The sequence below is a fragment of the Cebidichthys violaceus genome, unplaced genomic scaffold (assembly GCF_023349555.1).
Source record: "Cebidichthys violaceus isolate CVI_PGR_0920_01 unplaced genomic scaffold, fCebVio1.0.p SCAF_171, whole genome shotgun sequence".
In the NCBI taxonomy this organism is placed as follows: domain Eukaryota; kingdom Metazoa; phylum Chordata; class Actinopteri; order Perciformes; family Stichaeidae; genus Cebidichthys; species Cebidichthys violaceus.
Genome location: NW_027176342.1, coordinates 47,501 through 62,500, shown reverse-complemented (window position 1 = coordinate 62,500; position 15,000 = coordinate 47,501). Strand labels below are relative to the sequence as shown.

The window sequence follows — 15,000 nt, the reverse complement described above, 5'->3', positions numbered from 1 at the left end:
TTTTCTTCCCGCCGATGTGCATTAAAAGCTTCTGAAACTCGTGTCGGATACTTTAGTGTACTCGGGGCAGAGAAGTACTTGAAGAGTGTTTTAATGTACTTGGAGACGGTCTGTGGTCAGAATTTAAAGTGTTGAATAAATGCTCAGCAAACGGTTGTTCCCGTTAATGGTTTAGTGTTTATGGCTTTCAGCGGACAAACCAAAACACACATCGCTGAGGTTTGTGAGTCTATTGATTCTGTGGTACCACAGACAGACAGACAGACAGACAGACAGACACAAAGAGAGACAGACAGACAGAACACTAAAAGCACAGGAAGGGTTACCTTAACTGATTCATTTTAGCGGTTTTGGTGTAATTTGGACGGCAGAATATGAAAGAATTATGTTTTCCACTCATGTCATCAAATGCTACAGTTGTTTAAACTTGAACTACCTTGAACCAAATAAAAGATGGAGACCAAGAGAAGCCTTTCGATTGCCTCTCAACGGCTCTCAACATGACGACGGCTGAGCCGGTGGCTCCAGGCTAGTGTTACAAACAGCGCTAACTTTACTCCTCCATATCTGTATAGTTTTTTGATGCTATATTAATGCGCTGTATGTCTTATATTGCACCTTTTACATTTAAGTGCATATTTGTACAAAAACAAGTGCCTAAACAGAAAAATAGATTACGATGCTAAACCAATTAATGACTGTTAACTGGTCCGTCAGACGCCCATTATTCAGTCGGTTTGAGGTTTGGGTCAGTGGTTGACAGTTATGTTGAGAAGATTACAAGAAAACAAATCACTAAATTTGTATTTTGTGTCAATAAAGTGAAAAAACAGAAATCCCAGACTTAATTTACGACGATTCTCTCCGTTATCTGACCCTCCGGTGTCAAACTAATGAGATGCTGACATCATTTTGGTGTTTTTTGTAACAAGGAGTTCAGTGTGTGTGTGTGTGTGTGTGTGTGTGTGTGTGTGTGTGTGTGTGTGTGTGTGTGTGTGTGTGTGTGTGTGTGTGTGTGTGTGTGTGTGTGTGTGTGTGTGTTCTTCAGGGACACTATTAAGTTTCTACTGAACACACGTCTTAATGGTTTAGTCCCAGTGTTTGTGTTCCCTGCTGTCCTTTCACATTTAGATTTCCATCTTTCTGTCAGGTCCTGCACACCTACACAGGTGGTTTTAGTCGGCTTGGACCTGTGCTAAGTTATGTTATATGATAAACGTATAAATTCAAATTAGAAATTGCTTTAAAACTAACAGGAGGGTCGAGGAGAGCTACCCCACACACGGTCCGGAGGTCTAATTAGGCAAAATAAGTGGAACCACCTGTGCGGCTGGAACGAGCTCCTGAAGATCCTCCTGAACTGAGCTCAGCTTCAGACTGGAGTCTAAAGTTTGTTCTTGTTTTTCTAGACAACTTCTACAAGGTGGAGGGAGCCAAGGATGCCTTAATCTGTGGGAGCAGCGGCGACGCAGGGTGAGTGGAACTCTTTCTGTCTTCATTACTGGAAGAAACAAAAACATGATGGTGAAGCTGGGAAAGTGAGGAGGTGGAGGAGTGGATGTTGGAGCCGGACACGCCTCCCAGCTGAGGGCGGAGCTTGTTGAAGGATGCGTGTTGAGTGATAGATGCTGAAATGTGTTGAGCTGCTTTGTGGTCATGAAGTCAAACTCAGAGGACAATCAAAGTTGATTGAATAGGACGACGAGATTGTGGTCTTTTTGAATTAACTTATTATTGTTGTTTTTCAATTATTTAACGAGTAAACAAATTACTAAGTTCTGTAAAACGATCGACAACAGACTTCACCGTTGTTTAGCCTCTTGTTGTAGTTGTTTTGTGTCTCTTTGTAGTTGTTTTGTGTCTCTCTGTGGAGGTGACTCTTTGAAGTTCTTTTGAGTCTTTTTGTAGTATCTTTGTTGTCATTCTGAGTTTCTTCGTTGTACTTTTGAATCTCTTTGTAGTTGTTTTGTGTCTTTTATATTACTTTTGAGTATGTTTTTTTGTTTTTTGTCTCTTTGCAGTCAGTTAGAGTTTCTTTGTAGTTGTTTTGAGTGGTTGGTTTTTAGTCTTTGTCGTAGTTTTGGGCCTCTTTGTAGTCATTTTAGTCTCTGTGTAGTTTTTGTGTTTTGCATCTTTTTGTACTAGCTTTGTGTCTCTTTGCAGCTGTTTTGGTCTCTATTGTAATGTTTTCTTTGTGGTAGTTTTGAGTCCTGGTCAGTACGTGTCTCTTTGACTGACATTCATGTAGTTGAAGGCGGGGGGGGGGGGCTGTTCAATAACCCATCCATGACTCTGTAAGACACCAAGCTCATGTCTTCTGTCTTGTTTCTGAGAGTTTCACATATGAAAAAAGAAAATGTGTGAAATGAAAACCCAGAAACGTTGAGGTTTTGGTGTCTACAGCAGAACCAGGTTCTTGAGGTTGGTGTGATTGCGATGGAACCCTTCAGATTCATTAGTGTTTATAACATCCTGGTGCTTTGCTGTTGGGTCTCATCCGGGTTGTTCTGCAGACTGTCTTCAGCCAGAAGCTAAACCTTTCTAACCATCAGGTGAAACACCTCAACCAGCCCAGAGCTCCACTCTGACATCCAGCAGATAGACGTCTCTCTGCAGCCTCAGGTCTAGATTAGGCCGCTCTCGTTTTGTCGCCTCAACGTTCAGGCTTCGATTCATACGAGTCTAAAAAGTTGAGTTCCTCTTTCGGAGCGGTTCTGAAATGTAAACAGAACACAGATGGAAACAGATTGGGCTTCATTCGGTTTCGTCTGTCAGACATAAAACCAAATAAACAGCAGAGTGAGTCTTCAGGCCTGTAAATATGTTTTCCTCTGGAGGCTGAAATAATAAGCGTATTGTTGAGGCTCAGAGTCGCTGAGGAGGAAGAGGAGAGAGGAGGAAGACTGAATCCACTCAATGAGCCATAAAGGAGTTTTAGTTCGATGAAGCCACTGCAGGATTTAATGCATTCATTTAGTTTGTGGTGAACATCCCAACCCCATCCATACAGCATCATGTATTCTTTATTATATGTTGTGTTACTGATATGAATCTGGAATATAACGACTAAGGGAAGTAGGACTTTAAGATAACGCTCATTAATAAATGGTAAACTTAATTAATTAAACATGAGTTTATGGTCTCAATCTCTAGTTTACAGTCTTCTTCAATACAGCATGATGTTCATTTAGTACATTATGCTCCATTTAGAGTCAAACACACCATAAAGAGGGGATGATTTAGGGGCGGGGCTACACAGTGATTGACAGGTCTCTACTTCACTCCTCCTCGGTCCAGATGTGGTCACTTCCTGTTCACTGGTTGCAAAAAAAACAAAGATGGCGACGGACAAAACGCAGAACTCAATGCTTCATAAAACCAACGAGAGACGTCCTCTTCTTATGAAACCTGTGATTAAAATGAATTCTTCTTTGCTCATTGTGTTGTGTTACGCTGTGTTGCGTGTACTGTGTGTACTGCAGATTTGCGTGTACTATGTGTACTGCAGAGTTGCGTGTACTGTGTGTACTGCAGATTTGCGTGTACTATGTGTACTGCGTGTGTCGTGTTGGGGGACATGTCAGAACGGACTAGTATCAGGGCAGACGGCCCACGCTGAGAGCAGCAGGCTGACAAACACTGAATGACACAACCATGACAACAAACCCGTGTGTGTGTGAATAAACGAGGCCGTCGTCAGACTCACAGCAGCGCTGCCTTTTGGCTAAGAAACAAGCTCAAGAGTTAGCCTGAAGCTAGCTGACCACGCATGTCACACGAAGCCATATCGACATGATGCTAACACACAGCTGGCAGGCTATCGAGAAGCTAACTGACACGTAGCTACAGGGAGAGTCAGAAGAAGGAGGAGGAGGAGGAGGAGGAGGTGAAGCAGAAATGAGGATGAGGAAGATAAATGAGAAGAGTAGATGGACAGAGGGGGATTAGAGGAGACAGGAGGAGCAGAAGGAGAGGAAGATGGAGCGAGGGCATACTGTAGGAGAGATAATGTGAGGAGAAAAGAACAGGAAAAGAAAAGAGAGAGAGAGGAGACAGATGGAGCAGCCAGAAACAGGAGAGTGGAATCTCCATGTGGAGAAGGAGAGCACTGACTGGATGGGAGGAGGAGGGAAGAAGGAAAAGAAAGTAGGAAGTTCAGAGAGACAAAAACAAGGAAGTAAAATGAACCAAATTAAGGGAAATTATTGAGAGACGAGATGAATAAAAGCAGGTAAATACAAAGCAATAGGTCCCAAAGAAAGACATCTAAAGGTTGTCCATTTTCTGGACAACTTTTCCTCTCATTCAGCAGAGAGTCAGAAGCATTGAGAACGACAGAGTTAGCAGCCGAGAGAGAGAGAGAGAGAGAGAGAGAGAGAGAGAGAGAGAGAGAGAGAGAGAGAGGAGAGAGAGAGAGAGAGAGAGAGAGAGAGAGAGAGAGAGAGAGAGAGAGGAGCAGTGATGACAGTGATGTTGATCACTGTGTTGTTTTGCTTCCTGTGCTGAAGCTGCTCGGCTCACGCATGACGCCGATCCTCCGGCCTGAAGACGGAGGTCACTGAGCTAACCTACTGTGACACACACACACACACACACACACACACACACACACACACACATACACACACACACACACACACACACTGGCTCACTGAGACTCAACCAGCTGCACAATCACCGGCACTTTATTAGCCGTGGATTTGTTTTTGGTTGAAGACGTTGGCGTCGTCTCTCGTGGACCTTTTTTTTTAAAGTGGTCTTTAACGTGGATGGATTACTGAACGGGCCCACAGGGCCGACAGGCCTTCACCAACGACATGTGACTCAAAGAGACAAATTACAACCAGGAAGAGATTCAAAATGACCTCAAAGAAACATAGAACGACTACATAGACACACAAGTAGACTACAAAGAGATGCAAAACAGCTGCAAAGAGACAAAAAAAAACTCAGACACAGAAAGAGACAAATCAACTACAAAGAGATACAAAATAACAACAAAGAGATTCAAAATGAACACACAGGAACATAAAACAACCACAAAGAGACATAAAGTAACTACAAAGAGACACATATTGACTACAAAAGGACAAAACAACCGCAGTGAGATGCGTAGTGACTACAAAGAGAGACTAAACCGCTGTACGTCTGTGTCTCATGTAGGAGAGGGGGTGGGACCTGTTTGACCTTTCTAAGTGACCTCACAGGGTCTTCGGATATTGTTTAGTCTGACATCGTGCTCCTTACTGAAGGTAAACGTATGCAGGACGTTTTTTACTTGTAGTGGTGTTAGTACTTCTACTTCTTCCAACACTGGACGCTACAAACCAAAAACGCTGAGCACTGCAGTTATTTCTGTGTCCTGGTTGAGTTTCCTGCGTCTGCTGGAAGTTGATTTTATCGAATCAAAGGCAGAAGATGAAGAGGCTGAGAGCAGCTCCGTGACAGGCGGACCCGTGTGTTATCACTTAATGGTGGCCCGGCGCTCACCACAGGTATTCCTGCATTCGTTTCTTGCTGCGTCATGTCTTCACCGTGTCGGCAGCATCTGTCTGCGTTTGGCTATCTGAGGGGGGGGGGGGGGGGGGGGGGTGTAACGGAGCAAACAAACATCTGAGATAAGAATGTTTAAGTGAGGAAATGAGGATGATGAGTGCATCTGCAGAGGCTCCTTTGATTCATCAGCTTCTGTTAAGTGCTTGAAGCCACAGAGGACCGTTCATCACGATGTCGTCTCGAGGCCCAAATACAACGATGAATCGACCGTTTGGATTTTTAATTTGTGGTTCATTTATCAAAATAATGCCCACTTGAAAATGAACTACAACTTTTGCTCTAGCTAGGCTAGCTCTAGCTAGCCAGATCCTTCGGTAATCGGCCGGCTAACGTCTAAGCTGTAAACAGTTTGATCTTTGCAGTAACATGCAACATATAAATCCTTTTGGAAGATAAACTGTGGAATTTTAAAATCTGTCAGTTTTTGCTGAATTTAGTTTGTCTGAAGGTAAAGTTAATCTCAAGTCAGAGCAGAAGAGTCGGCTGAGCTCACGGTGCAAACGGCGCAAAAAAGGGCAACAGCGCTGACGGAGCTAGTAGTGTGTAGCTGAGGGGCAAACGTCTCCGCTCAGGTAGACTTTATACTCCACTACATCTTTACATAGATAATAAATGCTGATATATGAATGATCTGAATGTTGCATTTAGCACCTTTTGAAGAGGAATGTTTGGGGCATTTGTGGACTTTTGGTCCCTTCAAAATCGTAGCTTTCACAATTCAAACTACAAAATATTGTTATCAACAGTGAGTGCCAGAGTTAAAACGTTAAATCACACAAGACCACCAGAAACCGCAACAGTCCTCCTGCCTGATTGTGGACCTAAACAGACCCTCTTTGGACAGATTTGATCCACTGGCGTTCGTGAGAACCTGGACTTAAAATGGGACATTAGACGGGATCCCCCTCCTCGTATCTCACACACTGGTTTTATCCTCATGTATCACCTCAAAACCAAGTCTGTAGTTTCCACATCCATCTATTTATTTATTTTATTTCCTCTGGCTCTCAGTCAGAATGATTTTCTGTTTCACTTCAGATCTGAAATGAAATAAAAACCGAATGATAGAAAAACCTGCTGAGTGGAAACTCAGCGACTGAATGTGTTTCAGTCGTTCTTCAGTGAGACGAGCCGTTAATGAGTCTCAAAGTGACTTTGCTGAGAAGTTTAAATTCAGACCAAGTATTCCGTCATGTGACCCCCCCCCCCCCCCCCCCCTCCGGTGTTCTGCCGACATGCCTGCGACACGCGGACCACACGGCGAGCATCGCAGCAACGGCACGGAATGACCATCGGGCTCGTTAAGGATGCTAATTAGCCGTCCGTCGTTACGGGAGCTGGTCGGCATGCAGGGCATGTGACCCCCCCCCCCCCCCCCAGAGGAAGTGAGGATCCTGATCCACCAGGACACGGTCCCTCTCGGTCCGTTGGTCCTGATTCGCTCCCTTTTTTTTTAACGAGCTTTTAAAAGTGTGAATCCTGGTCCCAGTTCATTTCATCGTCGGTTACATTTGTTCCAGTCACAGAATTATTTAAGCCAAATATTTTCCTGAAAAATAAACACAATATAAAAGCAGCAGCAGACTTTTGAAGACGAGTCCAAAAAATCCTCAAACATTTCTGTTAAAGTTTTCCCTCCAGTGTTCAGATTTTAACTGATTTTTGCTCCTCGAGCCAAAAAGAAAGAAGAAGAGTCTTTTGGTTAAAAATCGCTGCACATTTTTTAAAGAGTTTTTAAATCTTCGGGGCTTTGGGGGATGCATTCAAACAGCTGGCCCACGTTTTTGTTTACCTTTACTTTGGACTCAATGAGCAGCTCATTTCTGTGACCGTTGTGTAATCACCAGCATCTTCTATCTGTTGATCCTGGATCTCTCCGGTCTGGTAGCAGCCGGCCCAGACGTCCTTCGGCTCCCAGGTGGACGCCACCGGAAGAAAACCTCCACAGGGGAGGAGCCGGTGGAGTCCAGGTTCAGGTGGAGCTGGCTGCCTCTCTGAAGGAGCTGCTCCGAGCTCCTCGGCTCGTTTCTCAGGCTGAACCCAGACGGAGCTCAGCTTCTTATTTTGTGAGCTCATAGTTTTTGGTCTCTGACCAAATGCTCGTGACGGTGAAGGTTCTTGTCCAGGTCCAGTTCCTAGAAAGACAAAGTCAACTTCATGCAAAAGCATCCCTCTTCATGCTCTAATCAATGTAGATATTCTGTGTTACTCCATAACTTCTTCTCTCAGACTGTTTGAAAGAAAACATTTATTTTACTACTTTGTCTATTTACGTCTGTAGATTTATCCCAAATTCACCAAAAGTTACCATTACATAACTACATAATTATTGACAAAAAATGATCATCTTAACATCAGTAATCAACTGGTGACGTTTCATAGTGATATCTATTGGTCCATTTTCACAAAGCTGCTGCTCAACATCACATGATCGTTACATTTCGGACGTCAGAGTTTCCTCAAACACAACTACAACAACAACAACCACCACAACAACCACAACAACCACCACAACTACAACCACAACCACAACAACCACCACAACTACAACAACAACCACAACAACATCCCCAACACCACCAACCAACAACGACTTCTTCTGTAAAAACTGTTTACGTCGATGCTAACGTAGCGTTTTCTGTCCAACATTGATCTGTTGATTAATCAGCAGTTTATGACAAGTTGATAACAACTTTTTTTTAATCTCCGGCGCTCCGCCGCCTCCGGCTCAACGCTGAGCAGCTCCATCAAAAACAATGTTTTCCCGTTAAAGCCGCAGAACGACTCGACACCTTTTCATTCGGCCCACCGTAATGCGACGATAAAAAAACGGGCCGCATTCAGGAGCGGCTTTAATCTCCGTCGACCCGGCTTCCTCTCAGAAGGACTCGGCTGTCACCGCAGCAGTTAGAGAGAAATATGGAGACTCCGGGGAAAGAGCTGCGAGGGGGTTCGACTTTCCTGGAAATACACACTGCGTCACGTGGCTGATATTCATCATTCCATTAGCCTAGCATGCACCGCTGGTGGTAGCCATGTCGATGCACTGCCCACTGTGTGTGTGTGTGTGTGTGTGTGTGTGTGTGTGTGTGTGTGTGCGCACGTCCCATTAAATTATTTTAGCATTCATGTCGGATGCCTCCAATGAATTTCCAACTCTGTTTGCTCTGTTTCCTCTGCTGCTGGTAGCCACCATGTCGATGCACAACAGTGTGTGTGTGTGTGTGTGTGTTTGTGTGTGTGTGTGTGTGTGTGTGTGTGTGATGGGCACGTGCACACATTTAAAGTTCACACACACACACACACACACACACACACACACACACACACACGCCCCCCCCCCCTTCCTGTTATATATGGTTAAAACATTATGTTAAAAGCTGCACTGATCTCAACTACCATATTGAAAACATTTTTCAAAGTGGGTTGATTTTGTCTGAGTGCACGTGTGTGTGTGAGTGTGTGTGTGAGTCAGTGAGAGTGTTTGTGTGTCTCTCTATCAGTGTGTGTGTGTGTGTGTGTGTGTGTGTGTGTGTGTGTGTGTGTGTGTGTGTGTGTGTGTGTGTGTGTTTAGTTTGAGTTATGAGCTGTCCTGGAGGCTTTGAATGTGACATCTGTCCAATGTTCAGCCAAAGACACAAAGGAGGTTTCCACCACCTAAACTCCAGACCACAGGGAGATGAGTGTGTGTGTGTGTGTGTGTGTGTGTGTGTGTGTGTGTGTGTGTTGGTAACAGGCTCTAAAGCACTTGTGATCCTTTTGTTTCAGCCTTGATGCTGAAACACCAAAGGAAGAAAACTAATTATGTCCTATTGTCCCTCTTTATTTCTGCCCAGTAGAAAACTGTTCAGGCTTTAAAAGACACAAAAAAACGCAAAAACACTCCGATGTGAATATTTTGCATCGGCGATGTGAAGTTGTGACGCTGGCTGAGGATCCTATCCTGTCTGAGATCAGCTGCTTTAGAACTTAAAGCTGTGAGATGTTAGTTAAATGCTCTGAGTGAGTTTGAGCTCCCGCTGGTAAACAGTGTATGTGTCTGGGGCTTTTATTGTGAAAAGGTAAAAAAAACAGAGTGGATCTTTGTGGCGGTTGAAAGGACTAATAAAGTTTATTAAAATGAATCACGTGAAAACAACGCGTTCACAGCTACGCACTACTACTAGTACTTTACTGTACTGGTACTTGTACTTCACGACTTTTCTGTGAAGAGTTAAATCTGAGTTTCTTGAAGAACAGCGTGTCGTGATTATTTGGCGGCAGAGAGGAATAAACAGGATGTGATTGATGTCTGATAGCACCACGTCGTTAAGAACGGCCCACACTGACGGATGGAATGAGCTGTATTGATCCCTGGGGGAGGAATCGGGTCACAGCAGACGGAGGGGTGGGCTGCAGAACAACCACCAAGTAAAGCACACAACGCTCGGACGTTGGATAAAAGTCTTCTGAGAAATGACCCGAAAAAGGACGAGTGACACCTGAGCTGAACACAAATAAACTCGACTGTATTTGAACCGACCGGCTGGAGGAACAACGACATTGGAGTCGACGCCCTGACCTTCTCTCCCTGCCCACGTCCAACTCCCTCAGACAGCATAATGTCCACCATCTTGATCATGACCCCCCCAGTATGTCATCGGAGCTGACGGGCTGAACCCTCCCACCACACACACACACACACACACACACACACACACACACACACACACACACACACACACACACACTGAATCATGGGTAACCAGAGGACAGATCAGAGAAGACAGAAAGAGGGAGCAGCTCAGTTAACTGAGGAAGAAGAAATCTGATTTTTGAACCATTAGTTGATTTAATATCAGTCAAACATTCCAACAAATATTGTTCCGTCAGTCCGGAGACAATTTGTTCCTCGTGGGAAACGAGACGTCAATGTTGATGTTTTTCGTCATGTATTTGAGTACTTCAGTAACTTCTGTACTTCTTTCAACTCAAACAACATTTTCTTAAACTTAACTAACTATTTCACGATCTTTTTTAAAGTTAACTAACTATTTTACAATTTATGATCTTTTTCTGAACATAACTAAGTAAAAGAAACCTTTCATGTGAACCCTGAGTCTGATTATTTTACCTAAAACAATGAATATTAAGTCGGGTCCTGGATCGGATTTTGGCTCCTAGGAATCAAAACCAGTTTGAAATCCTGAGAGCAAGAACATGATTAAGGTCTGGAGGTTAAATCAGAATGCTTCAAATGGAAACACAACCAGCTGATTAAGATGAAAAGAGCTGGAAATAGGTCATCCTCTTTCAACTTTAGTTTCTTTAATGAATCTAAATGAATCGGCTACTTTTTAACTGAGAAAACAGCAATTTTATTCACAAGCGCTAAGTGAGCAAAACAGCCGACCTCCCGAATGTCCCTCCTGGGCTTCCATGCCAACCAGAGCCCCTCGCTGTGAGTGTGTTCAGGTGTAAGTAAACAGTCCGGCTGCAGTAAATTATGGAGTCGGCATGAAAGATTAAACGTGACGGAGTCCACCCCGGGGACCTCACAGGAAGTGGTCTCAGAGAAATGAATATTTATTGACGAGTGGTTCACACCGTTGACTCTGTTGACTCTGGGAGCAGACGGTCGCTGATCAATATTGTCTCACGCTTGGCCCAGAGATTCGACTGCCGAGGAGAGACTCGGACGGACGGAGTGAAAGTACAGAACATTTAAGAGGGTGGGATTACCTGTTCACCAGAGGAAACCCACCTCATTACGTTCCCCATACCTCTCACCCTGGGTCTCTCTGGGTAGAGGGTCCAGACTCTCGGCAGGAGTTTGGTTCTAGACCGCAGCCTGTTTTTAAAGACGTGGACGTAGTCGTCGTAACGTCACCCATCGGTTTGTGGACTGATGTTTTGAAGCATCGAGTTCAGCATTTTGGACGTTTCCATCTTAATTTTTTGTTAATCACCATTTTGGTTTTAGACCTTCGCCATCTTGGTTTTTGCTTGTCACCATCTTGGATATTATTTGCCGCCATCTTGTTTTTTGTCTGTCACCATCTTGGTTTTTGTCCATCACCATCTTGGTTTTTAGCAACCAGAAGTGACACGAGAGGGTGGAGCTAAGCTAACGCTGAATAAGACATTGTTAGGCAACCAAAATGTTAACTTTCATGAAGTAAAAACACACTACAGAGTTAAAGTTTTAAGACCAAAAACAGGACAACTCCCAAACTGGACAACACCGTGATAGAGACCTGTCAATCAGCGTGTAGCCCCGCCCCTAAAGCATCCCCTGCTTTATGGTCTGTTTGACTCTAAATGGACCATAATGTACTAAATGAAGAGTCATTTTCTCATAGACTTCTATACAACCAGACTTCTTTTTGCAACCGGAGGAGTTGCCGGGGATCGATCTTCCTTATTTAAGTCCATAAGTTAAATAACATAACCAAACCATGATGTTTTACTAAACAAGTAGTTTTTTGTTTTCTTTTATTTCAATTTACAATGTTAGTAATGTGATAAAACCTGCAAGGACATAATTGGGGACATCATTTTGCAGAACACAGGGTTGCACACAAGGACAATCAAACCTCCACCACAATGAAAGTGACTATTCTTTGAGGATAGTTTTAAATGAGAAGACGTTTTATGCAAATGAAACAAAGTGGTTCAAGTAAAAGGAGTCAAACACCCAAAAATGCTGCTCAAATTAATCAAAAGAAAATCTATCCAACCATCAAACGTTATCACGATTAAAAAGACACAATGTTGTTTCTGTGAAACATAAAGGAGCTACTGGTATGTTTGACTCTGACAGATAGATTATAATGCGTTTGACAAATACACTTCCATTACGTCGCTTCATAATTCATCACATGATGTCTTTGGAGCTCAAGAGAACTGCTTTTACAGGAGTGTTGGTGACCAACAGAAAAGTTAAAACGATCAAATCTGAGATGGAAGGACAAAGAGAAGAAGAGCAGAGAGAAAGTGAGAGTGGAGTGAGTTCTCTGTTATCTCTTTAACTTTTCTCTGAAGTGAGAATATTGATCGGCAGTCGGACTGACGGACGGATCCAGAGCTGATCTCAAACCCACGGCGGTCTCCTCCGTCCCGCCGAGACGCCGTCCCCGACACCCCCTCAGGCTCTATTTCTGTAGCGTCACATTATCCTCCCGCTATAAATCATTTGGACGCAATTGGTGAGACGAACATGACTTCGCACTCTGCGCTATTCTTGAGGAATGCAAACAAGTCTCCGATGAGGCTTCCTCACATACCGACACACATAGCTAAGTAATGAGCCACTCGAGAACTCCTTTCACCGGGAGTTTACAACAGCCGAGAGCAGTTGTTCTCTTTTAAAATTCATGTAGAGCAGCGAGGCTCTCCGCTGAAACCGGTGCTGAGGGACTAAACAGAACCACGGGTGTTCAACCCAGGCCTGATATTCAGGATATTGTAGGCCTTTTGACAATTATTATAAACAATCAAAATAAATAATTGATCTTTCATATCATAACTTGCAAAACATACAATTAGAATGTCCTCCTCAAAGCCACGAGACTCCAAAAAAACAGTAATTCCACTTCACTGGTTACTGTAAAATACTAAATAAAACTCGTCAAAACTGTCTTTGTTCCAACAATCTTTAGCAGCTTGTCATAGAGACTTTTAATGATGTATTGCCCACCGGCTGCTAACAGCTAACGTTAACTAGCTTTCTTCCTACTAATTTCAGCATGAATTTGTTGCGGCATTATCATGGATTTTGACTAGAAAGCATTAATGCCTGTGCCACGCCACCATCATTTTTTGCACTAGAAACAAAATGATAAAGTACCATTTAAGGTGCCCTTCAAGTGGAGAAAACATGATAAAGTGTACTTTAGTGTGTCCTTCCAGTGGAGAAAACATGATAAAGTGTACTTTAGTGTGTCCTTCCAGTGGAGAGAAAACATGATAAAGTGTACTTTAGTGTGTCCTTCCAGTGGAGAAAACATGATAAAGTGCACTTAAGTGTGTCCTTCTAGTGGAGAAAACATGATAAAGTGTACTTTAGTGTGTCCTTCTAGTGGAGAAAACATGATAGTGTAGTTTAGTGTGTCCTTCCAATGGAGAAAACATGATAAAGTGTACTTTAGTGTGTCCTTCTAGTGGAGAAAACATGATAAAGTGCACTTTAGTGTGTCCTAGTGGAGAAAACATGATAAAGTGTACTTTAGTGTGTCCTAGTGGAGAAAACATGATAAAGTGCACTTTAGTGTGTCCTAGTGGAGAAAACATGATAAAGTGTACTTGAGTGTGTCCTTCTAGTGGAGAAAACATGATAAAGTGTACTTGAGTGTGTCCTTCTAGTGGAGAAAACATGATAAAGTGTACTTTAGTGTGTCCTTCTAGTGGAGAAAACATGATAAAGTGTACTTTAGTGTGTCCTAGTGGAGAAAACATGATAAAGTGTACTTTAGTGTGTCCTTCTAGTGGAGAAAACATGATAAAGTGTACTTTAGTGTGTCCTTCTAGTGGAGAAAACATGATAGTGTAGTTTAGTGTGTCCTTCTAGTGGAGAAAACATGATAAAGTGTAGTTTAGTGTGTCCTTCTAGTGGAGAAAACATGATAAAGTGCACTTTAGTGTGTCCTAGTGGAGAAAACATGATAAAGTGTACTTTAGTGTGTCCTAGTGGAGAAAACATGATAAAGTGCACTTTAGTGTGTCCTAGTGGAGAAAACATGATAAAGTGTACTTGAGTGTGTCCTTCTAGTGGAGAAAACATGATAAAGTGTACTTGAGTGTGTCCTTCTAGTGGAGAAAACATGATAAAGTGTACTTTAGTGTGTCCTTCTAGTGGAGAAAACATGATAAAGTGTACTTTAGTGTGTCCTAGTGGAGAAAACATGATAAAGTGTACTTTAGTGTGTCCTTCTAGTGGAGAAAACATGATAAAGTGCACTTTGGGCCATTTCAGTGGTAAAAACCTGATGGAGACTAAGTTGTCAATAAACAGCATTCAGACAATGTAATATTACAAATGTAGTGCAATGCTAAAGCTACTCTTGACATTCTTTGTATTTAAACTTTGAGACAGCAAACTCTGCATCAGAAACAACACAACCGAGAGTCTTAAAACCGACTGGAGCCTCTCAGCTGCTGATGTATGAGTTACAAAAGGTTTTGTTGAGGATAAAGAGATCTAAGGCAGTCCAGAAAAGGTTAAGTAGCCTTTATTCCCTTTGGCTTTTCATTTTAAAAAGTTAAATTGTGCCTGACACATCCCCCCCTGGACTACAGAATCTCTCCTCAGCAACATTTAGACTTGGCCTTTTCCTTAATGACATGTAGACCAGTGCTGAACACTGAACGCAGTATAATACTAAACACTGACGTTCATGAAACACAATGAACACATCAAAGACTCCACCGAAACAAAGAGCAATGAAACGTTCCTGAACAACATTT

At 43.0% G+C, this 15,000-nt stretch overlaps 1 protein-coding gene across 1 annotated transcript in view; it reads left to right on the top strand.

Annotated features, from left to right (window-relative positions):
- The window catches only part of LOC137874184 (sodium channel protein type 2 subunit alpha-like), an 83,485-nt gene that overhangs the window by 26,538 nt on the left and 41,947 nt on the right, over positions 1–15,000 (top strand). The window contains exon 8 of the mRNA XM_068712773.1: positions 1,410–1,473. Coding sequence (XP_068568874.1) covers positions 1,410–1,473 — 64 coding nt within the window. The remainder of the gene's footprint in view (positions 1–1,409; positions 1,474–15,000) is intronic.